Here is a 26853-nt window from a genome sequence, read left to right on the forward strand (position 1 = left end):
TGAATGCTACGAACTAAGTCTGAAGACCTGAGCAGGCTGTTCCCTTTCCGCTTCCCACAGCCGTCATGGTCTTACCAGTTTATGGCGGGGAAACGGCCACCGCAGCGCTAATTAAGCTGCTCGGAGTGGCTACTGATACTTATCGACGGTTTTGCCAAGAGTGAAATGGTAAAACATGTTGAGCGTGAAACCACATGTTGATCGTTTTGTTGTTTTGAAGATGGATCATTGGTAATGATTAGGCTTTCCAATGGGTTAGCTAAGAGTTTAACTTTACAGTGGTGACGATCAAAGCCTGTTTCTAGTGTGCGTCATCCGCTATTAAGACTGTTTTGTAGGGCCGCAGGAAATCATGCAGCTGAATGATGTAATTTAAGCTTCCTCAGCTAGTGGTTGCTGTATAACAAGAAGGGGCAGATGAAAATTCTTAAGGGCTTCTAACTAGCTAGAAGAGAGTCTGTACGCGGTACAGCTACGAAACTAATAACTCATTTTTCTAGTCCAATTTACCCCACTGAAGGTACATTTATTCTTAAGTGTCATTCCCCGTAATGTCGGCATAGACCACAATCTTAATGTACAACTTCAACGCCCTTAGATATTTTCTCATTTGCGGTAGAAACTTCTCCAATTATTTAGTAATCTGCAGGCCCTCGAAATTCTGCAGTTTAATTACGATATATTTCAGTTAAAATTACTAACTTCCTTTGACATGTACTACGACTTGACATCGTCTATGTTAAAGATGATAAATATAAAAAAAAATATTTTAAATAAATAATATATTTCAGATGTCTGAAAAAGCTAAATCCTATCTTAAGGAGGGTCGTATTATGACAGCAAAATCTGAATCCATGTGCGGCTTAACTTTGGAAATTGGAAAAATCTATGTAATCGCAGGCAAAAATGGACCCACTGTGAATCTTTGCAATTATGTCAAAGCATACAAAGATATGACTACAGTTGAACGACGTGGTTTCGCCGGGCTATATCGTAAAGGATGTAATGCCTGTTCTGTAAGTATCTGAAAATCTCTGGAAATCTTAATTTACATTTTCACTGCACTTTATTTGTTAGATTGTGGATTTATATCTGCTAACTATTTCTAACCTTCCTCCATTATAGGTGCGTCTATGCTTCTACCAAGAACCATACGCCTGCGAAGACTATCCTGACTCGTGCGTATGGAATCCCTTCAAACGCTGCGAAACTAAATACAGTTTTTGTGCACCAAGCGGTAGGGGAGGCTGTCACTGGCGATACACACCAGCTTATAAAGAATGCATAAGGGAGCCCTAAACCTTAACCTCCTCCGATATAGTTTCTAGGTTTAATGTTATATGATAAAATGTATATAAATTAATATATTTTATGTTTTTATTTGACGTAAGCTAATTATTATTTTTTATACTTTTTTTGTTCATTTTATCTCATATCTCCATTGAGGTGAAGTCAGTTATCGCTAAATATAAAAAAATCTGACTAAATAACTGTAAAATTACAAAAAAATATGCACCCTCCATACAAATGATGGTTCTTTTTAATTTATAATCGCTGTAACAATAGAATTGTAAAAGAAATAAAAGATAATACAAAAGAAATTCATTTCAAGAAAATCAAATAGCACGTTCGCTCAATGAATTCAAAAGGAAGCTCCTTTTGTTATATTTATTCCATGAATCCCATTACAGAGCCACACAATGTAAGTACGTACATTTGTTATCTATAAAAGGATGACAAAGAAAACGCGCAGGAGCTGTTCTTTCTCACACGATACTGAGGACGAATTTTAAATGACATCCCTTTTGCAGGAGCCTTGGGGCGAAAAATCAGGCTCGTGTCCTGTTGCTTTAATTGAGTTTTGCATTATTAGCAACACTTTTCTTTTCAGCTGCCAACTGAACAAGATAGCACTGCAATGGCGTTCACATACTTATATACCTATATAATAAAAATATGTATACTCGTAGTATAACCAATTCGGAGAAAATCCTTTTTGCAATGCAGGGGCTAATTCATTCTAAAGGAGTCATCTATCATTCGCGTTAAGCTGAACCTAAAAGACATTTAGGTATGTATAGATATGTGTGCCTACCATTTATCAATGCTCTCCCAGGAGATGATGGATCGGATAATTTTCATTTCTGAGACTTGAGAGGATAAAATTGGCCGAATTGTTTGTTATAAAGGATAGGTCCTGGATGAGAGCGAATCGACAATAAAGGAGATTACGACATCTGTGCCATGAGATGGCTCTTAAAGTTGCGCTTAAATATTCTTTTACTCTCTGATAAATGTATGTTATGTGCATATAGATTTCAAATTTTCCGCAGAATAAGGATAATACTGAATAATTACTCACCAAATCTTTCGGGCTTGGAAAATAGGTTTGTTCGATCAAGGGGAAGTTCTCTTTTCCGTGGCGTCGTTGTAATTGTAGAAGATGCGAGAAAACCCATGGTTTGTCCTGAAAGGAAAAATTATTTGATTAGGAAGATTGATATAGATTTTTAAGCAACAGGATTCAGTGGTAAAAAGAATTAAACTATTTCATATTATCCTGATGTAACAAATTTCAACTTCTGTTGTTTTTTAAAGAAGAAAAAAACGGTTTTAATTTTTTTATTAAAAATGTCGGCTATTGTTAGTTACAACTTTTTGTCATCTATCTGGTAATTTGTGAATAACGCGCATAACTGATAATCATTAGGAGCCAGGTATTTTATCAACAGGTGATAATTTCTCTCTTCTCCTATCTCTTATTTTTAACAAAAGCTTCATTTTTCCGACTTGAGGAGAGAGGCTCTCAGGATCCCCATTCACAAATGTGGCGATTGTACGCTTGCCGAGAATTACCGTCCTATTTTTCCTATCTCCTTCTGTTCCAAAATCTTGTCGTCTATGTCAGCGACTAGTTATTCCCCCGCTTTGGCCGTAGCTCCACTGCCTCCAACCGGCTTGACTTTACCAACTTTCTTGCCAAATATCTATATTCACGGCAAGAAGTACATGCCATTTACATAGACTTCGCTAAAGCCTTCGACACTGTAAATCACATGATATTTCTATCCAAACTCTTATCTCTAAGCGTCCCCATGCCTCTTGTTTTCTGATCGCCTTTTTTCACGGCTGCACTTCCGGCTCTTTCTCTCCCTCCTCTGCGTCTCACAGGGATCTATTCTGGTCCCTTTGTTATTTTTATTTTTTATCAACCACTTTTCGCCGCTCCTTAATTGTCTCTGTTTACTCTCTGCCGATGACCTTAAGCTGTTTTCCGCTATATCGTCACCTATGGACTGTGTTTCCCTTCAATATAATCTAGACACTTCGTTCGTTGCTGCTCGACTAATGGTTTAGCATCAAACGTCAGAAAGCGTCACCCTATGTTCTACTCCCTAAAATCCTCACCCACTTCTTTCTCCTACTCTCTTAACGGACATTCGTTATCGTGCTTAAATTTCACTCAAGACCTCGGAGTCACTTGCGACAATAAGCTCCGCTTTGACACCCATTGGCTCGATGTCACCAATTGAGACTTGTCAGGCTTTATGCTTCGCTCCTCCTCTGATTTTGACTTCATACAACACTCCTTAGCTTTGTTCAATTCCCTCGTCCCTGGTCACCTTCTCGTAAGTGTGGTTGTCTTACCCTTCACAATGTACAACGTAAATTCACTCGTTCCCTCTTCTTTAAGAAAAGCTTCCCTCGTGTGGACTACCCCTCCCGCCTCCGCTTTCTGAACTTCCCCTTCCTACAACAGGGGATTTGATTTCTGCTCATTTTCTAAACTTTCCTCGGGTCTGATGGACTGCTCCGCCGCTTCCGACATCACCAGACATTTTCAATGTACCCTTCGCATAGCTTGAAGTCTACTTCCATTCCCCGATTCCTAGGCTTTGCCGAAATTACAACGCACAAAAGCTTGGTCCTTTTAACTTCTCTAAGTAGTTTTAAGGATAGGATAAGATTATTGTTTTCTCCTCCGCCTGAGGACAACAAGTAATTAGAGTTTACTATTGTCCGTTAAATAAATAAATACACGACACCAGCTTGGTCCCACCGAACATGTTTTCTCTCCAAAGGAATTTGGTCACACGCTCCATGTTGATCCTTGTCCTGGATAAATTCACCTTTCGCCGCCAATAACAATACGATACGACCCCTTAATTTTTGTCGCTGACATGAAATTTCGTACGTCATCACGAATACCCTTCATTTGGTCAAAACGTTTTCTTTTTAGCCCCCAATTAAACTTGAACGTATTCACTATCACGAATTATGCTAATGTGCAGTTTTGACGCTTATTGACAACACAACAAAACGGCATGATACATGTTATCATTAATAAAATGTTGATCGGTCGGTATTGGTACTCACGATGGAGTCTAAAACCTGGGAAACGCCTGTTGATCCAATACTAATAGTTTTACTACCAAACTCTATCTTGACTATCATGTGATAATCGTTGGGAGGTATTTCTTTCTTACAGAAAAACTGTAGACGCAGAAGGATCCAGGCGAGTTTCTCGCCCCTAAACACATAGTAAAGTATATTTCCCTCCAAGCTGGGGGTTAGGTACGGTAGATACCCTTATACGGGGACGTTTGTTACGAGCCTGAAGAGAAGCTTCCGATTAAATGTACTACACAACAATAGACGCGACAACGAAAACGGATAAACGGTTTGCGGATTATATACAAAACAGGAGCTGAAAATCAGCTAGCCGATATCCTGTTCCAATATAAGGCTGATACCATAGTATTACAAGAGATGTGTTGCACAAGGACCGATTTCCTGGAGAAGAGCAACTACATCATTTACTATAGCGGTCATTTAGAAAACTATTTCATCGAAGTAGGTCTAAGCTAGAAAAAGAAACTCGCTGTTGTTGGCTTTGAAAACATAAGTCAAAGACTATGCACTTCGCGCTTGGAAGTAAATTTCGGAACATATGTTCATAAACGTGCGCTCCCCTACAGAGGAAATTATAGAGTCGGAAAAGGATACCCTTTACGAGCCAGTGGAAGAAACCCTGGAAACCTGCTTCAGATATGATATCAAAACCATATTTGAAGACTTTAACCACTAAGAAAGAGGGAACCTGTATCCAGGTGCTAGATTTGCTCCCACACCTGGCATAAAATTATCAAAGACAACAGACTGCCAATTATTCAATTAGCAGTATCACACGGAATGGTCTTTGGAAGTACCTGCTCTGGGTGAAGAGAGGATCACAAACAAACGTAGACCTCTACAATTTCTACCAAATTGAATACGTGCTAATCAAACTTCGCCACCTCTTAGGCATTATAGACCCGGAGCACTATCTCGTTGGCATGGTATTCCGGGCTCATATAGCAACAGCACCACAAAACCTCCTGACCATCAGGTGAGAGTATACACTGAAATCATCCATAATAAAGCTCTTCAAATCAAGTATAAGGGAAAAAGGATTCCGCAATATTCGCAGCTAATAGATGTCCTTGAAATGAACCGTTAATAAATCATCTCCATAACCTTCTAAAGATAGTACGGCCATAAAAATATTTGGCTCCAATCGCAAAAAAGTTGGAACGACTGGTTTGAATGAAAGAATGCTGTATATCAGACAACGCAGCAATCATGAAGGACGCGGCACGTGCAGGGATCTATCACGAATTCCGTCGGGAGGAGAAGCGTCTTCACAATCAAACAAAGGAAACCTGCACGTTGCTGGGTACCCTCTATAAGATATTCTTCGCTATCTTGCCAGGACGGGTAACCGCATAGACCTGGAACGTCATTGGCCCATACCAACGAGTTTCCATCTCTGACAGATCAGCTCAAGATCGAATTTGCTCTCTGTAACAATCGATTGAAAAGCTGTTGGAATATGACCATCAGCCTAAAATAGCACAGCCACGTTAAAACTACCCCGGATAAAAACGGCGACATCTTTCTCGAGACATTTCCCAATCAAAAGCGGTCTAAGACAAGGGATGTCCTATCATGCATCCTTTTTAGCCTGGTCTTGGAAAAAGTGATCTGGGATGCTGATATAAATGTGAGAGGTTTTCGAGTCCTCCCAACTTCTAGTTCATATTGTTTCCGTAGTCTAAATAACGACCGCCGGTTCGTTGTGGATAAAATCCTGCTCAATAGGTTGTTGTGCGCAGGGCATTCAATCTGTATGAGCCCGGGAAGTCTAGAATAGGTGATTATCTAAGGTAGAAAAAAGATGTGGAAGATCCGGCCAGAGATAAAGTAACGGCACGGCCAGAACGTCAGACAGCTTTTCGGAATATCAAATTCGCGGACCGTGGTCAAAAGCGGGAGGTATTAAGCCAGGTCATTGCGTTGTTCATGATGATAACGATGCAGCACCATCGACCGAAAACACTGGACAAGAATTTGCAATATCCCTGATAGAAGAAGCCAAATATGTCACAGTTAAATTGACAATTTTACCGGAAGACATGGCATATTAAATATTTACATTCAGTGGCCTTTCAGAGGACTTTCAAAGCCTTTCAAATTATATAAAAACCTTCTCTGGGTCATCACAAAATTAAATCAGGTTAAACCAATCTTAACCGATGCTAGATTTTACTACAATCTCTATAGTGTGTTAATCAGAAACCGACAGTAGTAGTGGAACAGTTACACATTGAGAAAGGGCAATAATTCCACTGCAGGTTATGCCAATCAGTTACGCTCGTATGATGATATAAAGGCTGTCAAAAAGTTGGCGCAATACATATAGAAACGTTTTAAATAATTTTTGGTTCTAGTTGTCTGTTTGTCTGTTTCACAGCCATCGAATCCATCAGGAGTTGTTCTTTGCAATCCTACAACCCAATTCAGAAGCAGAAGGGCTTTTATTCTCCAGAATAAATCCTATTGGTTTTAGGTTATCTATAGACAGCATTATGAATTTATAGAGAGGCAACAACAAGCCATCGGCCATATGTCATGTGTATCAGCGGGGCAATGAGGACATGCCCAACGCCATCTCTGGAGGTCCTTCTAGGATTCTAAGGGGCTGACAGCCTTCACAAATTTGTTACCTACGATCCTCTTTGGGGTTGGTTATTTTTGCAGATTCATCAATTTGATACTTTTATTCATGATGCATTCGCTATACTAAGTGGAGAATGACCTATTTATGGCATACAAGTGCTAATCGACACAGTTTCATCTTCATTATGATTTATTTTCAATATTTCTTAATTGATTCTGCAGCCTCTCAAAGCTTGCTTCTCTAGCCGCTTGATATGCTCAGGTTATTCCATACAATGGATTTGATAGCAACAGATTCCTTCATTCTTTCTGCCTACCCTCCCCAAATTTATCCCATCAATGAAGGGGAACATTGAAAAATTCTCACAATTTTCAATACTCGTGAAAAACAAAGAACTCCGACCACTACCATATTCCAGTTTGACAATGAACCCAGATTTCATCCACAGTTGATCGGGTCAAAGCATGTTAGAGAATGAGTGCGTTCCTCCCTGGTAGTTGGGTCGTAAGCCATGTCAGGTTGGGTTAACTAGAAAGTAGAAAAATTATTGGCAATTTATCTGAAACTTCGGGAAGGTTAAGGTAAGCAGATTAATCAAAGCTCTCAAAAGGAATCCCGTCCATATTACCTCTTTATTACATGGATAAATATGGATTATATATAATATTTTCGTCAACATCCTCATAGAGAATCATACTAGTGGTGAACTTACTGCGAATTTTCAAGACGAGAAGGAGTCATTTTGAGATGGATGCCAAGACATACATCTTCAAATATATCTCCATGCAGTCAAAGTGCTGGAATGGGGAAGTGAGAATGAAGACTGGTTTCTAGGGAAATGTGTATAGAATATGCACTCAAGTGTGCGTAATGCCTAACCGGGGAGCAAATGGAGAGACTGATATCATCTCTCTCCGGCAAAACAATAACAAAGTTTAGAGCCCGAGTAGGTTATTTCCACGAGATAACTTTTATGAACCTTAACCAATGTCAGCCCCACGTTGGGCGCCATTTGTATAAAGAGTTGAGTCTGATTTTATGAACATCGTCCGGGTAGCTCCACCTTAGCTGCCAGAGGCAAATCGACGGGATACTTGCAGGTGAGGTGCACTTAGATACTGGCGGACTTACATGACAAATTTACACCGCTTTTAAGGTTTTCGAAATAGCTGTTACCCATGGCCGACGAACAGACGGGCTTTACACATTAGTTCGTTGCTATCAATGGACCAAATTTGCCGACAAGTATGCTCACCCTTGAAAGGGAAACTTTGTCTTAGTTCACATTAGCAAGGGGATGTTTCTAGAAAAATCTAAAGTTGAATAATAATCAATTCATTAAGATAGACGAGTGAAACTAGGAGAAGATATTTCGTGCATCCTGTGCAGAAACAAATGTAATATGCAGGTGGAAATTACGGGAAGTAATCAATATAGCATAAGTACTTGTAATACAAGAGATTATTATAAAAGAATAGCGAACAATTGATTACAAATCAAGATGAATAGTGGTAACAAGTTCATAGGCTACCAAGCAAAAGCCAAACATGTAATAACACTTGGACAATTGTTCGGTTGCTTTTGACCTCATACCATGATATTTCAATGAAACATTTAATCAATGGAATGCAGGTTTCATTATCAAAAGAACTTTGAATCTAATAAATGTAACAATGGGAAATTGAATGATCCTAGAAAATATAGATCAACGCTTATGACTTACCTGAAACTGATATATCGAATGTAAGGAATTGATACTGGGAACTCCGCCATATTTTAGTCCAAGCAAGGCTGATCTGTAATCGTTGGCTCCGTCTCGGGGTGGTTGACGTATTAAAATAAAATCTGGTCGGAAAGTACGTGCAACCTGTAATTGAAAGAAATCGAAATAAATGTTGTGTCTTATATTAGCATGAAACAAACCCTGAAAACATAACCAATTTTTGTAAATCTTTATCTAATTGTAATCCTTACTAACGCCCCTCGGATGCCGCCTTGTCGTGGTGGGGTAGCTTGTTGTACTTCACAAGTACACTAATAGTGTCCAAAGCACATGAGCGACAGACCACAAATCCACTCGGGATTTTGAGCCTTCAAATCGCGACCGAGGCATTTTGGAGACCAGACAACAGATTCCTGTTCCTCCACAGAGAAATCTGTGGACGATATGCTGTCTATTTGGCTTGAAAGTCTCTAAGTGTCTACGGTGCAGTCAGCCTTAAAGGAAAGTACGGGGTCTCAGCCGGCGCAAGAAACAAAGGATTTGATTGTGTATGCAGTATCACGTGAATCAAACTGTTAATAGGGGCGAATGGCAACTGCAGTCCTAGAGGGAAGACAGTATTTGACTCTATCACTTCAGCTGGTCTGCTGACCCTGAAAATAGGATGCGCAACTACGTTCATAGGGCCAAGACGAAGAGAACTGATTGACCTGGCAATCTGCACATCAAAGTTGTTGGAGTTGATGAGATACTGGCAGATGCCAAACGAAGTCTCATTCTCGGATTACCGTTTCTTAAATTTTATTCTCACTATTGCTGGCAAACAGACTGCAATACAAGAAAGACATCCTAGGAAAACGGATTGACTAATGCCAAGAAGTTCATTGGCAACAATATGTAACTCCCCAGGTGACTAAGGACTCCTTTGACGCATACTATGAAGAGCTGTCAAGCGAAGAGAGAGAAGTGGCAAATTTTGCAATACGAGATTGTTGCAAGGGGAAGCGGGATACTACAAGAGCAGTTATTGCCAATGAAAAAAAACGAAAGCTGCTATACTCATTTGAAGACTTCAAAGCATCTGGCATGGGTGGCCTCTATCTGTTGCTTAAGGAAGGTATAGAACATTTAGAGCAGCTGTTAAGAAAAGCTTTTCAATAATGTCTTGCTCTGGGCTACATGCCTACCTCTTGACGGAAGGTTAAGGTAATCTTCATACCTGAGCCTGGGAAAGATGACTATTCGAATCCAAAGGACTTCAGACAAATCAGCTTAACATCATTTTCGTTAAAATGTCTAGAGAAGCTGTTTGAGCATCACATCAGCGAGAAGCCCCTAAGGTCGCATCCACTAAACAGAAATTAACACGCTTACCGGCGTGAAAAGTCCAGTGAGTGTGCTCTATCACCTTTGGGTTTAAAGATAGAGAACCCAACTTTGAAAGTTGCGTACGCGATGGGGGTGTTTGTGCACATTGAAGGAAAGTTGGGCTGTGCGCATTTCCTAAGCTATGCTAATGCAGAGATTGCTGTACGCTGAAGTGGATGTTGGTTGGGATTTCGGAATGGTTTGTAGACAGCCTCATCGATTTGATTAACACAGTTGGTGCCTCAGGCAGGGTCCTTAAATAAATCGTGAAGCATTTACGAAAAGAAGAAATTGAATTGTCTTTGCCTTTCCGAGATGAGGAGTATAAATCTTAATTCTTCGAAAATGAGAAATTTCTGGAACTTATTCTAGACTTGATGATATGATAGACAGGAAGCTGCTTTGGAAGAGATACGTAGATGTAAAGATGCAACGAATTTTCACAGCTTATGGGCTGTGCAGGCGACAGGGGGACTTAGGCCTCAGGTAGTAATGTGGATATATGTTGCTATAATTATGCATCTGCAACGTGGTGCGTTAAGGTGAATCAAAAGAACTTTTATTGTAAACTAGCCTCACTGCAAAGAACTGCATGCTTGGGAATTACCAGTGCCATCACAACAACATGCGGCACAGCTCTAAATACATTACTCAACTTGCAGTTCTTGGATTTATTTATTCAGATCACTACAATGAGAGCAGCTCATAGACTAATTCACAGAGCATTGGAAGAGTTATTGAGAGAACTGAATCCAGTTTTTGTCATGCCTTCTGATTCTCGAATCTCCATACGTCTGTTAGGTAGAAGATATGAAGTTATCCTCAAACATAGAGAAAACTGGGACGACCCAGAAGAATGCGAGGCAGGGTATATTGAGGTTCTCTACACCGATGACTCCAAAACAGAATAGGAATCTGGAACAGAAGTTTACCTTTAAAAAAAATGAGAAGCGGATTTTTCTTTTGGCGTTATCTTTCAAGCCGAAGTGAATATGATCCTACCGTCAGTGGTCTGAGTGGTTAACGAGCCTCTAAAGAGCAGGTGCATTGCAATCTGCATAGATAGTCAAGCTACCCTGGATGCGCTGAGCAGTCCTTTGATCACTTGAAAAATCGATTAAACTCTATTTCTGGATACAATAAGATGGAACTACTCTAATTACCTGGTTAAGGTGGTGTAGGGGGGAATGAAATCACGGATCTCTGAGAAACGCGCAACTGGAATGCCACTAGCACTGATTAATGCTGCTATCAAACACTGGGAAGAAGCTTCCCATAGTAATAGGTGGCAGACTGTTAATGACTGTAGTAGAGATACCAAACTTTTCCTTTCGGAACCAAACAAGCATGCTGGAACATTTATCCTGCCGTAATGCAGGAAGAATCGCAGAATTATTGGAGGCATTCTGACTAGCCATAGTTTACTAACTGAACGTATATATGTTCAGAAACATTTTCTATGTGAGTGCCCTACCTATGAACGCGTTAGACCTCGGATTTTTGGGGCAGCACATGCTGCAGTTGCAGCGCCTAGTGCCACATCCGCTAACGGAAAACCTTCAATATATGCACGAATATGGGATAATCCGGTAGAGGAGGGAATCAAGTACAATGGACTACTAGGGTCTGACTGCTCAGAGCCTTGTCTCCCCTCCCCTCATACACATACACAAATAAGCTACCAAGGACATTTCAGAAATTTTAGCACTTTGTATACACGAGCACGTCGACGAGTTCATTCCGGGGAATTTTATACTGCTTTTGGATATTTTTTTGACCCATTACTTGTTACATACCTCGGAAGACTTTAATTTAAACTGAAAATTATCTCCAATGCGAGCAAGGTATAGCATGAAGCAAGTAAGAACCTTTCATAGACTCCATCTTATATTTTCGACCCTTTTGATCGGCTTTCGTATAGAAGAATGGGTCACTATGGGATTAGTGCTTAGATCGTTAGCCTCTTTCACAAGTAACACCTCAGTTGAACTTCTTGAATTTGAATTGTTTTCGAACTGTATGAAAAATCGGTTGTTATAGGTAGTTTCCTGAAATACCTCACTATTTTGTATGATTTATCTTCCCATTTCACTAATATAAGGCTTGGTAAACACAGGAGTATCTTTTATAAATATCTAAGTAGGTCTTGTCGCTATCCTTACAGATTACCATGTATGCCCTCAGCAAAGTCCGTCCTTCCCACCTTTGTATGGCAATGGCCCTTCTAAAACAGGCTATTGTAGGTTTCCTTTCAAAATGAAACAGCAAAAGGGAGTACTTCTTCTGATAGTACTCATACAAGGAGTTAATTATGCTAGTATCAGTAGGCCATCCAGGCATTTCAAATGATCAAACTACAGCTTGTTGATGCTAGACTACTGACATTTTCTCCTTTACCCTAGCTGTGTTCGTCGATGCCTCAGACATAGCGGTAGGCGCCACCAGCGGGGGAATTTAACCTGGTAACCGTTGAGCTTCTTTTCAAAATAACTCGACTCAGTTCAGCGTAACTAAAGCGCCTACGATCGTAAGCCGCGTACCTCTCCATTAAATACTTCCATTTCTCCCTTTACCGGCCGCCCGTTCACTGTGTTCACGGACCACAAGCCCTTACTTTCGTGGTTAAACAGAAAACCGACAAAGCGTCTCCTAGCCAACTTCGGCAACTTAGCTTCATGAGCCAGTTTACTTTGGACATCCAACACGTGTCTCGAAAAGACAACGTTGTTGGGGACGTTTAATCTCGAATCTGGAAGTTCACAGTCCCCGCCACAGGCCAATATTCGGCTCGCGATGATTCGTCGTGATGGCAGTTCTTGCCTTTTGTCCTCCGCGGCTTTCGCGCAGCTTACCGAGAAGAGTTCGTGCCCAGCCTCTTGGAGATGGTATACGGGAAGGATCTGCGACTCCCCGCCGGCCCTGGGCCGGTTAAGAGCAAGGTTAAACAACTTCGGCATGCTGTGTCTGCTCGGAGACGCGGTTTCGAAATTGCGGCTGACTCGACCTTCCCGACACATGATGTTGAAGGTCGATACCCTCAGGGATCTTGAGACATGCTTGCAATAGGGTGGACGCTCCTCGGAGACCACTGTACCCATTATATGAGGGTCCCTTTAAACCTGGGGGCATTGGCATGAACGGCGACTGCATTGCCGTCGTGAATTCACCACCGCGGTGGCACTATACTGCGTAAGCAGACGCAGCTACAAAAAACATAAAAAAAGAGGTGTCCACTTGATAGCAGAAGCAAGTTGGAATAATTCTGGATCGCATAAGCTTTTTCATATTAATTCTAGCAAAGTGATAATTTGGTTTTCAGAATTATAACGTGCTAAGAAATGTGAATTGGCTCGTCCAAAATATAAATGTGCATAACGCAGAGTTCGCGACGGACAGTCGAGACTGCTTTCAATTTGGCGAGCTCTTAAGTTATGCGATTCGTATGATTTAGGAGTGAGATCGAAGCGACGATATTGCTATGGATTTAGGTCTGTTGGCCCCTATCTGTTTTATTCAGTTGAACGTTTTTTGGCCTATAATTTTCCTACCATATTTGAGGAGTAGCATACGTCGACTAATAGCATGCATTTGATGAGAATGATCCACCCTACTCACTCGAGTCGTTGAGCTTAGACATTTAAGTAAAATATTTCCTAATTTATTCCACAAGTCCAACTATGAGAAGCAACAATCTTCTTTTTCTTCAGCCTTTGTCCCGTTCACAAGCGGGGTCGGCAACAATGTTGTGTTCTAAACCTTCTCTAGGCTGTGTATTGCCACCGTCTATTGAGATTGGACTTTATAGTAATTGTATTTGCAGAAATACCAACACCGAGTTCGTAGCACAGTTGGTTTATGGACAGGGATAATTTTCAAGGCTAATATTAGATGATTCACGCTCTTTATAGACCATTTCCTTAAGAGTTAAAGCTCCATTATCGTTGACGCCATCTCATTCCCAATAGTGGAGGAGCAGTCTAACGTGATACTATTTTTTATTAAAAGAAATCTCCTTTCTTGCCTACTTCTGTCAAAATGCGATAACAGTCACTATGAGGAGATAAGTATTTTTCCCGGAATGCCGACTATGTTTAGGAGTACTTTCCTGATTTTCACAACACATATAATGTCATGCTCGTACATTGTCCAAAGTAATTTCCTTTTCTTTGACCTTCAGAGTTATCTTTATATATTTACATCCTTTCTTATGGATTATTATAAGCAGTATTACACAATACCCCCTCATTGGGCGCCGATTTTGAAAAGATCAATGTCTTTATGTAGCCTTTTGATGAATGTTGTTTTCATTGTAATCATGACCTGTAATCAGATCCACAACAGTACATATTTACCAAAAGCCCGAAAAAGTTCCCATTGCTGATTCAGAAGCCTCTCTATAAATAAATTAATCGAAAAATAAAGGAAGAAATCACAACACCTAACATGAGAAAGTGCTTAAGTTCCCCATCCTCATATGCATTTCTCTTTTAGTAATCGTGCTATCAAGCTCTTTGCCCTTTGAAAGGTAGAGTGTATTAATTAATTATTCCCTGCCGTTCATTAATCAATAATCTCCCCCTACTCTCACCCCCTGTGGGTACCTCGACCTCCCATTAAAACCCAATCGATTACCTCCAATTTTACTTGTAGCGAAAATTTGGGATTAACTGGAGTTCATTCTTCTCAAGCAATTTGGGAAGAAACGTTTCGGATACACATATCAATATTGGCTAATCGATTTATTCTTGAATAATGTATCACTTCAAGGCATGTGGAATTGATTATTCGAATAAACGAGTAGTAATTCAACCAAGGGACATCATTGTCCAATTTTTGTAGCTTTTATTGAGCGAAAACTATAATTTGAATAGGCTGTAATTAGTGTAGCTAAGGATTGCATCAAAATGAAGGTGGATTATACGTAGATGATATTCTGTTTCTTATTCTCATTCAACATTTGAAAGGCTGTTATTAAAGCCACAAATAATAAAGCAATAAAGCAGAAAGGACTCATCAGCATTGCTTTGACCTTTATTGGTGCAAAGTCTTAAGGAATAGTGCAAATATGAACGTTCTCAACAATTGGTATGTACAGCGGTTTTGAAAAGTGCTCTTAGTACAGAGTGCTAGAGGGTTATTAGCTTCGTCCTGCACACTAGTAGCAAGTTAACCATGAAGGTGGAGATATCATCATATTTTCGGTGTCTTGTCTTCATTGATGTACAGCCCAAGATCTCGCGCCACCTGCTCGATCTGGATGAAGGCAGTTTGTACGTCTCACGCCGTTCTTCCAATGATGATCGTCAGCATAGGCCAGTAGTTGGGTGGACTTAGAGAGGATCATACCTCTTGCATTTACCTCAGCATCACGGATCACTTTCTCCAGGGCCAGGTTAAAGAGGACGCATGATAGAGCATCCCATTGTCGTAGACCGTTGTTGATTTCGAATGGTCTTGAGAATGCTCCTACTGCTTTCATTTGGCCTCGCACATTGCGGAGAATATCTTATAGATGGTACTCAGCAACGTGATACATCTATAATTGCTGCACTGTGTAATTTGCTGTCCCACATCTTGGGAACAAGTTGATGAACCACTTGGTGTAATTGATCGCCTCCATATTTAACCAATTCGGTTGTAATTTCATCGGCTCCTGGTGACTTATGATTTTTGAGCCGATACATTGCACGGACTGTTTCTTCTATACTTGGTGGTGGCAATATTTGTCCGTCGTCTTCAATTGGCGGGATCTCCAACTCGCCGATGTTCTGGTTATCCAATAGCTTATCAAATTACTAAACCCATCAACCCCAATATGCTCATCCTATCGGAAATCAGATTTCTCTCTTTGTCTCGGCAAGATGAGCATCGAGGTGTATAAGGCTTCATCCTGCTGACTTGTTGGATAAACTTTCGCGCCTGGTGTGGATGCTCCCTGTACTTTTCGAGTTCACAGACCTGTTGGTTCTCCCAGGCTTCTTTCTTCCTTCTGTAAAGTCGCTTCTCCGCTTGACGGAGCTCGCGATAAGTCTCTGCAGGTGCCCGCGTTCTTTCCGAATGCAACATTACTCGGTATGCGGCATTCTTCCGTTCCGTAGCTAGTTTACATCCATCGTTAAACCATTGGTTCCGAGTCCTTTTGCGACTAGAGTCAAGTATGTTTGTGGCCGTATTTATGAAAACGTTCTTCAGGTGATTATGGAGATCATTTGTTGATGCTTCATCTCGAGGATCTCTGTTGACTGCGGTTTCATTTGCCTCTGATGGGTGTTGCGGAGAGCTGTGTTGTGGATGGCTTCGGTATTCGCTCTACCCTGATTGTGAGAGGGGATTGTATGTGATGTCGTAATTCGAGCTCGGAGCACCGTGTCAACGAGATAGTGACCCGAGTCTATATTGGCCCTCCTATATGTTTTGACATTCATCATGTTGAAGGAACTTCCAGGGATCACAATCACGCACGATTTTCGACGTTTCAAAAATTACAATGATTCCTAAATATGAGAGGGATCAAACGCAGACCTACAAGCATATAAGGCTGCTATCCACCCTTTCAAAGGTGTTCGAAAAACTACCACTGACAAAACCCTTACTACATGCGATAGAAAGCAAAGTGATTCCTCAGTACTAACTTGATTTTCGAGAGAGGCATGGTAAAATCGTGGATCGTATTGCCCAACGGCCATTTTGGGTATGGAGCAAGCTTTCGACAAAGTATGGCAAGAAGGTATGATTTTTAAAATAAAGCCTGCTTCCAGGGCAGTTTGATGGCGTCGAATATATAGATTCACTTCTCAGTTTGTATCAAAAAACTTCCAAATCCACCAAGTGCTGTCCTGTCACTTACAGCCTCCACTGACAAAAGTGCACTAGGGTCTCAACCAGTGGTGTAATGTGCCTCAATAGAATGAGGTAGAACAAAATATATGTATTGGCTTCTAAAAAAGTATCGGAATGCTGCATAGACCCAGGGTAATGCAACTTCAGAAATGTCTGTTGCTATAGACCACTTTAGCTCAACAAGTTCTCTTCCATACGTCTTCATTATGATACCCGGAGAGGAAGAAGGTTATTTAAATAAAGTTCTTGACAAACCCCATCTTAGCTTCGACGAAAAAAAATCATCCACAGCACCATTGCATAGCAATCTTGTCAAGGTAAGACTTGAAAGATGCGTACCCACTTAGAATCTGGGATACTTTCAATTCAGCAACCCACATAAGTTGCACAGAAGCCACGCAGTCTATCTGGCCTTTGTATCGTTTTGCTCAAAGAGTTGCCAATCATTGGTTTTACGTTCCTTAGTAAAAAAGGCAACGGGGATCACTCGCTCTATCCCTATTACGTTGGCTCAAAGGTAGGGAAACGCCACTCGCAAAGCACATATTTGTACTCACCTCCTTGCCAAGAACAGCCCATATTATCACGCCGTAAAGTAGAACAGACTGCGTTGCACTTATTAGGAAATATTTATGAAGATCTGGGGTAGAATCCCCAATGTTTGCTATTAGCCGAGTTGAGGACGAAACTCCAAATGGATTTTTGGCCGCTATTGCTTTGATTTCCTTAAAAAAATTCATCTTTGAGTCCGGGATCAATCCGCGGTACATAGTCATTAGTTTTGACTCGATAATTAACCCCCTGATCGATATGGGACACAGCGTTGAGGTTTCCTTTTTAGTTAGGATACTACTTCATTTTTTTCCAGAATAAGGCTAACACCATGACCAGTTCACACGCTTACCATCAGATCAGTCAGTCAGAATACGCCAAATCTACTTTGCGCCTGTTCTATCGTACGTTCCGCAACAACTTTGCTGGGTTTGGGGAGCAACACCAACTTGTTTCCAGCTGCGCGACCTCTAGAAAAGTATGTGCGTACTCGCACATCTCCGGATGCTGCAGGTGCATGCTCATAACACATGCGCCGAGCATTCTCTTATCCGAACGAAGGAACGCTGATCTACTTGTGCGCTGGGTAAAATTGCTCTACCGCGATCCGAAGAATAAAGTTTGAAGTATGGCAGATATTTTAGAACCACACCGTGTCTTTGCCGGTGTTCATCAATAAAGCGCCCTTCAGCCATTCCTCTTCGTTCTTGTTATGAACCCTGTCACACGAAATATCTATGCATGTTTTCCTAGCGTCTCTTAACAGCGACGACTTGTCTAAAAGTGAAATTATTGCTTAACGCAGAACATTTTACGGTTGAATCTCTGTTTAAAGTTTGAAGTTTTTTGGACGACCTATCCCCCGATTTCACTTTCCGTGACAGCAACCTCTCGAAAACTGAGTGACTTATGTAAGTATCTCGGATCAGCCAACGGCGAATGATAATATGAAATTGCTTCTCGTAAAAGGACAATTTGACGGAAGTGGCAATCATCAAATTCCAAATCTAGCAAAGCGTCTTGCCTTATTGCCTTCTATGGTTCTGTGTGCGGACCATCAATGATAATGAATGCCGCCTCGCAGTAATGAAGACGGGGAAGTTTCGTTGAATCAATGGCATAACACGCTATCATCACATAAGAAATAAGAATATTTGCGGTAGATATGGAGTAGCACCCACCGTGGGAAATATTTTCTTTCCAATTCATTTGCGAAATCATCTTATCCATTCTTTTCAGCTCGTTTTTCAGTTTCAGTCAGATGGGGAACCTTTCAAGCTCGTTTTCATAATAATCTTCAACATTTAACCTCAAGAAATTACACGTCATCTAGAGGGGAGGTCATTTTTGGCTTTTTGTAATATAAACCCAGCTTCCAGGAAACTCTTATTTTTTCAAGGGTAGTTAAGGATACCCAAGCAACAGTTAGATAACAATAATTCTCATTTTCCGTTTCCGTTATAACAATTAAATGAGGCGTAGACAACCCTGAAGTTTAGTTTTTTCCACGTACAAAGGCATTCTTTCTAACGAGGGAGACATAAGCTCAAGGAAGCAGGTCTATATACCTAATGGACATGATAAGCAATTACAAGGATTCAGTCGAACAAAGGAGTAAAACAGACCATTTCACGGTCGTTAAAGAGGAACAATCATGCAGCATGTACGTCGACCCAAGATGCCATATGCCACATGCCACACCGAAATCCCTAGTCCGCATTGGCTTACCCTTGCGGGCATTACCACAATCAGCTTACGTACACGGAATTCGGATTGTTTTGAAAATAATATTTAGGAGGGATGAGAATAAAATTCCATTTAAGAGGATGTGCTCCTTCATGTGAGTTCTTCTCAATAAAGAATGTTCTTGGAAAACTGTAGTTATAAAAAGAGAGCAATTTTCTTGCTGATGGCAGGGAGCCATTTAATTCTTGAGAGACTTTTGGCGAAACAATTTGTAACAATGAAAAATTGATTAAGTTTCACCGTAAAAAAGGATCTGTATTTGATTCTGGAGAAATATCTAGTCGTGGTAGCAACCCAGCGGATCATTTCAGCTTCCAATTGACTTTTGAATGCTCTCGTATTGGCTACATTCTCAGGATTTTATCGAGTATGTGTTTATAGACATAGCACATGTACCTTGAAATTTATTGTAAGACGCTGCAAAGGATTGAGTTTTGTTGATGGTTTCCATGAATATTGAATTCAATTTCACCTAGTAGCTAGGATTTCGCAACTCTTCAAGGTTTTGAAAGGACTTTTTGAAGGAGTCAAATAATTACTTTGATTTCGTTCCATTTTTATTGTTTATAGATTACCACTTCCTTGCACAATCCATTCAAAAAATGCATATTTCTGTAGCGACTGAATAAAATTTGCAATCAAAAAAGTTATTTTATTGCAAAGGACGCAAGCTGTTGGAAGGCCAGAACTTATAATTAGTAAGAATATAAAATTAAGTGAACCCATAAGAGATTCAGAACGATTCGGAATGGTCTATGATATTAGCTGAACGTTTCCAGAGTACAAAGAAATAAGGTACCAACACAGCATAAGTGAATACCAGGGTATCATTCTAGCCTAGTTTAATGATCCAATAAACTTAATTTTAGCAAATGCAAACTGCATGGGATCTAAAAATACATAGCAAAGGATATAAAACTCCTGGAGCGAGAGAAAGGAAAAATAACCGTAAAGCCAATATTGCAATATTCAGTCCTCTCCCGTCCACACGGGGTGGGTATCACAATTATAGATGAACTAATGTAAAATATAAAGTACCAATTACATTTTTTCTGGATTAGAAAAGGGGTAGAAAGGACTAAAATTGCTCAGTAAAATTTAAGGGTTGAGAGAAACCATGAATACTTAGGCCGTGATTTCAGTTGAAAATCATACTAGATAAAGGCTACTATTGGGTCTAAGTTGTTAAATGGTTCCCGATACATGTTACTAGCGAACGTCGACTATGGCAAAAGGGCTGCTTTTGAACAACTATGCAAAGAGTACCAGCGAAACAACAAAAAACTAATCGGCATTCTTCATAATTTATAGATATCAAACGAATCTTTTATTTTGCTGAGAATATATCACACAGTTACATATTAAGGTTGGGTTTTGCTTGAATTTGCAGTCTACTCATGCATATTTAAAATCTATGCTAAAGTAATCTCTGTCCCAATATGAATTCATCTCTAACAATTTTACGGCCCCTAAGTTAATCTTCCTGGAATTCATTCGTAACACTTTCTTCGGTATCTGGGCTCTTGCAAACTAAAACTTGTATTATGAATTGTCAGACAGTAACCGTCCGTCGAATCCACACTCAGGGGGCGATCGACTCGGGGAACATCGGCAAAAAACTATTCCCTTAATTGGTTCATCTTCGGTAGCTCTATCTATCTTGCCATTTTTAGACATATAAAATCATCAATAAGGGCACAACAACCGGTACCCGGTCTAGACCTGCTTTAATAAGGAACTCCACATATCGCAGTTTTACGCTAAGGTCTACCAATTCGATATCTTTAAAAGCTGTTGGGCGCCCTGGTCTACGCCATCGGGTCCATCTGAAGCAGACTCAGCTACGTCTTCTTGTTCTAACATAGATAGACCTTTTTAGACTTTCGAAGCTGGATCGGCCTAACCCATACGTATTTAATGACCCATTTCCTGCCCGGTTTTATCCACAACTAGATGGTCGTGGCATCGTTCATAAATTTCGTCCTTATGTAGGCTAGGGAATCGACCACGCTTTTTTAGGAGCCCAAAAATTATTCGGAGGATTCTTCTCTTTAACGCGGCCAAGAGTTCGCAATTTTTGTTGCTAAGAACCTAGCTCTCCAAGAAATACATAAGTATTAAAATAAAATACCGTCTTCTGCACCAGGAGCCTTCTTGGTTCTTTGATTTTTGGTAATAACCTTACCACCATGCACTTCGGGTTGTCCTAATTAACGTGCAGCCCAAGGTCTTCCGCAGCTTGTTCATCTGGATGAAGACAGATTGTACATCTCGGGTTGTTCTTCCAATAATGTCAATATCGTCAGCATAGGCCAATTGTTGGTTGGGTTGGAAGAAGACGGTGTCTCTCGCACTAACAATAGCACCGTGGATCACCTTTTCCAGTGCCAGGATAAAAATCCTGCATGATGGGCATCCCCTGTCTTAGACTGCTTTTGATTATGAAACGGCCCGAGAATGATTCTGCTGCTCGCACATTGGCCAGTGTCAACCTAGTCATGGGATCAACGTCCTTGGAATACCAAATGCTCTCATAGAGTATGGAGTTTCAGCCTTGAGGACGACGAAAAAATGATGCAACTGATGTCCGTATTCTAATAATTTTTGTATCGCAGGCCGCGAAGAAATCTGATCTGCTGCTGATTTGCCTAGAGGGAATCCTCTTCGGTGCGAAGATAGCAGAAACTATTTTGTAAATGGTAGTTAGCATGCGTGATATTTCCCTTTTTCTGGATGGGACAGATATTGCCTCGTTGCTAGCCGTCAGGCATTCATTCTCTATCCCACACCTTGACCATAAGTTGATGAACCACTTGATGTAATTGGTCACCTCCACATTTAACTAAATTTGCGACGAAGTAAAGAGCAGCAACGGAATGCCGAACCATTTTGTTAATCCTACTTCAGATTATAGGGTATCTTTATTTGGTATCTGGGGTCTCTATAGCATAAGTTTTATAAAAAATGACATTCTATGAAAATGGAACAGAATATGGACATCAGTTGCACCATCTTTTCACCAACTTTAAGGCCTCCTTTGATAGCATAGCCAGGGTTAAACTGCACACAAGAGTTCGGTATCTCAATGAAATTGATAAGACTGATTAGGCCGACCCTGATCAATGTGCGAGGCCAAATAAAAGCAGCAGGATCAATTTCGAGACCATTGGACATCAACAACGGTCTAAGACAGCCCTATCATGAGTCCTCTTTAACCTGGAAAAATTGATCCGTGATGCTGAGGTAAATGCCTTTGCTGACGAAATCGGCATCATAGAAGGAACAACCGGATTAATGGTCTATTTTCATCCAGATCGAGCAAACGGGACGAGATCTTGGGCTGCACATCAATGAAGGCAAGATAAAATATATGGTGCAACGTCAGCTCCAAAAGCCAATCAACCAACAACGTCAGACTGCACTGGTCAGATGGGAAGAAAAAAGCTAAGAGACTACAACTTTGAGACAGCTGATAATTTCTCCTATCTAGGGTCGAAAACCACAACCGATAACAGCGATACCACGGCCGTTAGGCTTTGGAAAAAAATCGGTTGAATTGGTTGCGGTGGGAGGGTCACTTAATCCATATAGATGAGGATGATCCAGCCTGAAAAGTCTATAAGAGCAATATCTATGGTAGGAAAAGAAGACGAGGCCGACCCTACATGAAATGGATCCACGGCATAGGCTAGGAAGCCAGACAGCCAGAATTGGTGGACCTCAGCGCAAAGCCGGGGTGTCTGGAGTTCATTATTAAGACTGAATGCCGGTTGTTGCGCCGTTGATGATGATGATTCTCTGAAAATGACAATTCAAAGGGGGTACCTCTAGCTTCTCAGCAAGAAGAGATATAAGGGTTTGAGCCACCAACCATATCATGTCATGGTTAAGTGGACTTCGGTGTAGACCAATCCTTCCTAACCGGCTACCTAGTAACCAATAATCATACAAAAAGTTTAGAACAGAATATTTGGTACTATTAAACTGATCCGTTCCATTTACAACCCCTCATTGACTAAACCGGATTACCTCGCCACTAAAGTCGAATTTAAATTGTATTTATCTCCACCCCCTACCATAATAATAACTATCCGGATATATCCCTACCATGAACACTACATATGGGAGATTTGTCTCCCAGTGCATTGCTTGAATTTCTATTGAAGAATACATATTCGACGGACTTCAGTCAGTTGCGCATGAAAAATTTGGCGCATTTACATGGGATTGGTAGTCTTCTTCATCCCTATCATGTGAAAAGTTAGTAAGAGAGAGAACAACTTGAGCAGGATCCCAATTAGTTGCTGCATTGGCTAAGGGAACATTCATTTCCGCAGTTGTCTGCATTCTAAAATACGACGAAGTCATCTCAACGCACCAAAAAATGTTAAAATTGGAGTCACTGACTGTTGAGTACCAAACACGGGGGATACTTAACAGACTCGAAATTCATTGTCCCTAAGGTTTAACTTCTTTTATTGTTTAGAACTTCACCTCCAATCCATCACCAGGTATGTACACTCCTTACTCCTGTTTCATTCAGTTCCTCCGTTTTTGTTTTCCCTGACCCTGATTTCATAATTCCAAGTTTTCTAGCAGTTAAGCTTACTTCAAACAAAACTTCATTTTTGTCCAAGTGTATTAAAACCAATAGCTTTTGTCACCATATCAGCTAGTCGTTAGCACACCAACTGCCGCCAAAGTACGTTGCCTTCTGCCCGGGCATCTGTTCGTGACCACAGGGCCAATTAATCTTTCACGAAATTCCAGTTCCACTTAGTTCATCTCCCTATGTCACAATTATTCATCTGGCTGCTCAATGTTTCCATCATCCATCTAGTTGCCCTCAACGTCACCAATAGCATAATAACCATTACAAGGAAACTAAATACATTTTGTCTTATAAGCCTAAGACTGATAGTTTAGGAAGGCAGTAAAGTGGAATGAATTTCTTAAAACCGAATTCTAAACGGAAATACTGCAAATGTTACTTTCATTCATGACTGATTTAAGAGCGTAATAGAAGAACTAAAAATTTAGGATAACGAAAATCAACAGAATACAATGTATAGTAAGCGAAAGCGAACAAGTAGATGTACCTTCTAGGTGACGACATGGTAGATCGAAGGAAGGAAGGGATTCACTCTCCATACCCCATCTATTACACAATTTCAGGCTTTGGTAAAATTCATAAACTATAAATTCTTAGTAATTTAAGATTTTATGTATAAGCACTAGCAGTACCCATTCCCGGAAAAATGAAGTAGAGAAGACAGAAGTTGCCTAAGTGAATTATTGGCCATTTTGCGAAAGTGTTATCGTTGCTAATGGAATAGTTAGCCAGCTCTTAATGGCACTGCGTTGTTAAAAATTTTAGTTTCTACATCCTGTTCATGTGCTTTTAAAAAGTAATAGCCAGAGGAAGTAGAAGACATCGTAGTCAACTGACGATTAACGTATGGTATAGTACATAGAGCCCCATATTCTGGCTATTTAATTTCAAACTGTAATAGCTTTGTAACTATCTTTTCGAAAATGGATATACCACGATAACCATGAATAAATAAATTTAACTTACCCTTGTTCCACCACGATAAACGGCCATTGATATCACTACACCACTTTCTCCACTCGCTGTAAGTGATATTTCCTAAAAATATAAATTTTGCATTTGAGCACATCTAAAAATCTAAAGAATGGATGAACTTTTTACCTTAAACTCAGCCTGTTCGACCCGAATATCATAGTCGCCGTGAAGCCTCTTTCCTCTGAAATACTTGGACCAGTCTGTATTCTGGTCATCAAGAACCAACAATGTGAAACACTTATCCTTATTGAATGCAGGCCTAGTCGCACTTTGAACTGCAGCACCTGTAAAATAGAAAACAAGAATATTTGAAAAAAGCAAGCCAAGAAATAGATTTTGAATTATACCTAAAGTGCTAAATTCCAGAATACTCAAATTAGAAACAACTATTTACTAATAGGAAAATATTTATTTATCGCAAGACATTGACTTTCATTAGGAGGAACTGTTTGCTGCTTTTGTGGTAGGTGTTTAATTTCGCCGCCATAACCCGGCCCTTGGAAGTAGCGAACTCTTCCACTAGCACTACTAATCACTAAGGGAAAAGAGAAAAGACCAACAAAATTGGCCCCTCGGTAGGCAGTTCACTTCTGAAAACTTTCCGAATATTCCAAATTTTCCGAAACTCGTCTAATGCACAGGACCTTATTTATAATTTTGATTTGTTTACCAATCCCTCGGATTTATTTATGTGTATTTATTTTTTATGAAACCTTGACCACGAGTTGTTTGTGTGGAAGTCTAGAGCTAAACTTCCAACATACTGACCTGTTGTAGTCCAATGTGCAGTGATAGACCCTCCCTCAACGTAGTGGTCTCAAAAGCTCTCCAAGATAACTTGATTATTGACCTATATGATGGTGACATCACAACTGCTACACAACCCATAAAAAGTCAACAGAGAGGTAAGAAGGCAAACGTTTCCAATACCCCCACATTCATCACAGCTGTCCAATATGCCAAGTAAAGGCATGGGGTAATAGCCGACTGCATATGTTGGGGAAGTTCCAACATCAACGCAAGAGGATCGAAACTATTAAAGTATCTGGTAGGACTCGATTTCCAGATCCTCAATTGGGGTAATGGATATACTTTTTTTTAAAGTGGTGAGAAGAGATGTCATCAACATCACGGTGGAATACCCTGACATTGCGGCTCTTGTCGGTGATTGGAGAGTATCAAACGATATCACACTCTCGGAACGCAGGCCCATTGATTTCGTAATGAGCATTGATTCACCTTCAACCACTCCATTTCGTAATCCACGGAAGAGAGATTTGGTGATGTATAAAATAGAACTGAGCGCTTCAGTTACGATCCCTGAGGGAGCGCATCAAATCTATTGGTGGAATTCAGAAAACATTCCAGACGATCAGAACTAGCATGAGAGAAACTTTTGAAGAGAGCTGTCTACTCAAGATACCAAGGAAGATTAAAGCGCCATTGTGGGACACTAATTTGGCAAAACAGAGAAGAATGACAAAACCTGTTCAATTGAGCTCTGAAGTGTGATTCAGCCGGTGGCTGCAATCGGTACAAAGAGACTCAGAAATCTGCAAAGAAGAGCATCGTCTCGAAGCTGAAGCGGATCCTTGTCGAAGAAAGTTGCAAGAAACTGAGTTATCTAAATTGGCCACCAACTTAATTCTAATAATCAAAACCAATAAAGTGTCAAAAAAAATCGAAATATTAATCATTAGCAGTGTATAGGCCAGTTATTTTTACCAAATTACGTTCCGTGATGGTTTCATCAATGATTTTCCAAAAATGTTCTAAGAGATGCAAATCAGCGTTTTGTGCAGGCATGAAAAGGTATTCACATCTTCATTTTCAGCTAGCTAACTCTTCGCCATTCGAGCTGAAAGTCATCGTCGCCAAACTTGCCACGAGAATGAGGTAGCATAGATCCCGATAATAAATTATAGTATTTGCCTGCAGTCATTATTACCACGACCTTAAATTTTGGAGCAACTGTATCACGAGAAACAGGACCCTCCATCATACATCAATTTGATAGCGGCCACTTTGCAGTAATCG

General features: G+C 40.4%; 2 protein-coding genes across 2 annotated transcripts in view; one reads left to right on the forward strand and one right to left on the reverse strand.

Annotated features, from left to right (window-relative positions):
• LOC119660623 (tissue inhibitor of metalloproteinase) overlaps window positions 1-1601 on the forward strand; it is a 67419-nt gene extending 65818 nt beyond the window's left edge. The window contains exons 4-5 of the mRNA XM_038069326.1: window positions 792-1016; window positions 1126-1601. Coding sequence (XP_037925254.1) covers window positions 792-1016; window positions 1126-1299 — 399 coding nt within the window. The 3' untranslated portion in view covers window positions 1300-1601. The remainder of the gene's footprint in view (window positions 1-791; window positions 1017-1125) is intronic.
• Window positions 1-26853, reverse strand: part of LOC119660622 (synapsin) — a 278142-nt gene that overhangs the window by 116004 nt on the left and 135285 nt on the right. Inside the window, exons 7-10 of the mRNA XM_038069325.1 lie at window positions 24943-25100; window positions 24808-24879; window positions 8724-8867; window positions 2363-2467 (exon numbers count right to left, since the gene is read on the reverse strand). Coding sequence (XP_037925253.1) covers window positions 2363-2467; window positions 8724-8867; window positions 24808-24879; window positions 24943-25100 — 479 coding nt within the window. The remainder of the gene's footprint in view (window positions 1-2362; window positions 2468-8723; window positions 8868-24807; window positions 24880-24942; window positions 25101-26853) is intronic.

Source organism: Hermetia illucens, chromosome 6 (genome assembly GCF_905115235.1).
Source record: "Hermetia illucens chromosome 6, iHerIll2.2.curated.20191125, whole genome shotgun sequence".
NCBI lineage: Eukaryota > Metazoa > Arthropoda > Insecta > Diptera > Stratiomyidae > Hermetia > Hermetia illucens.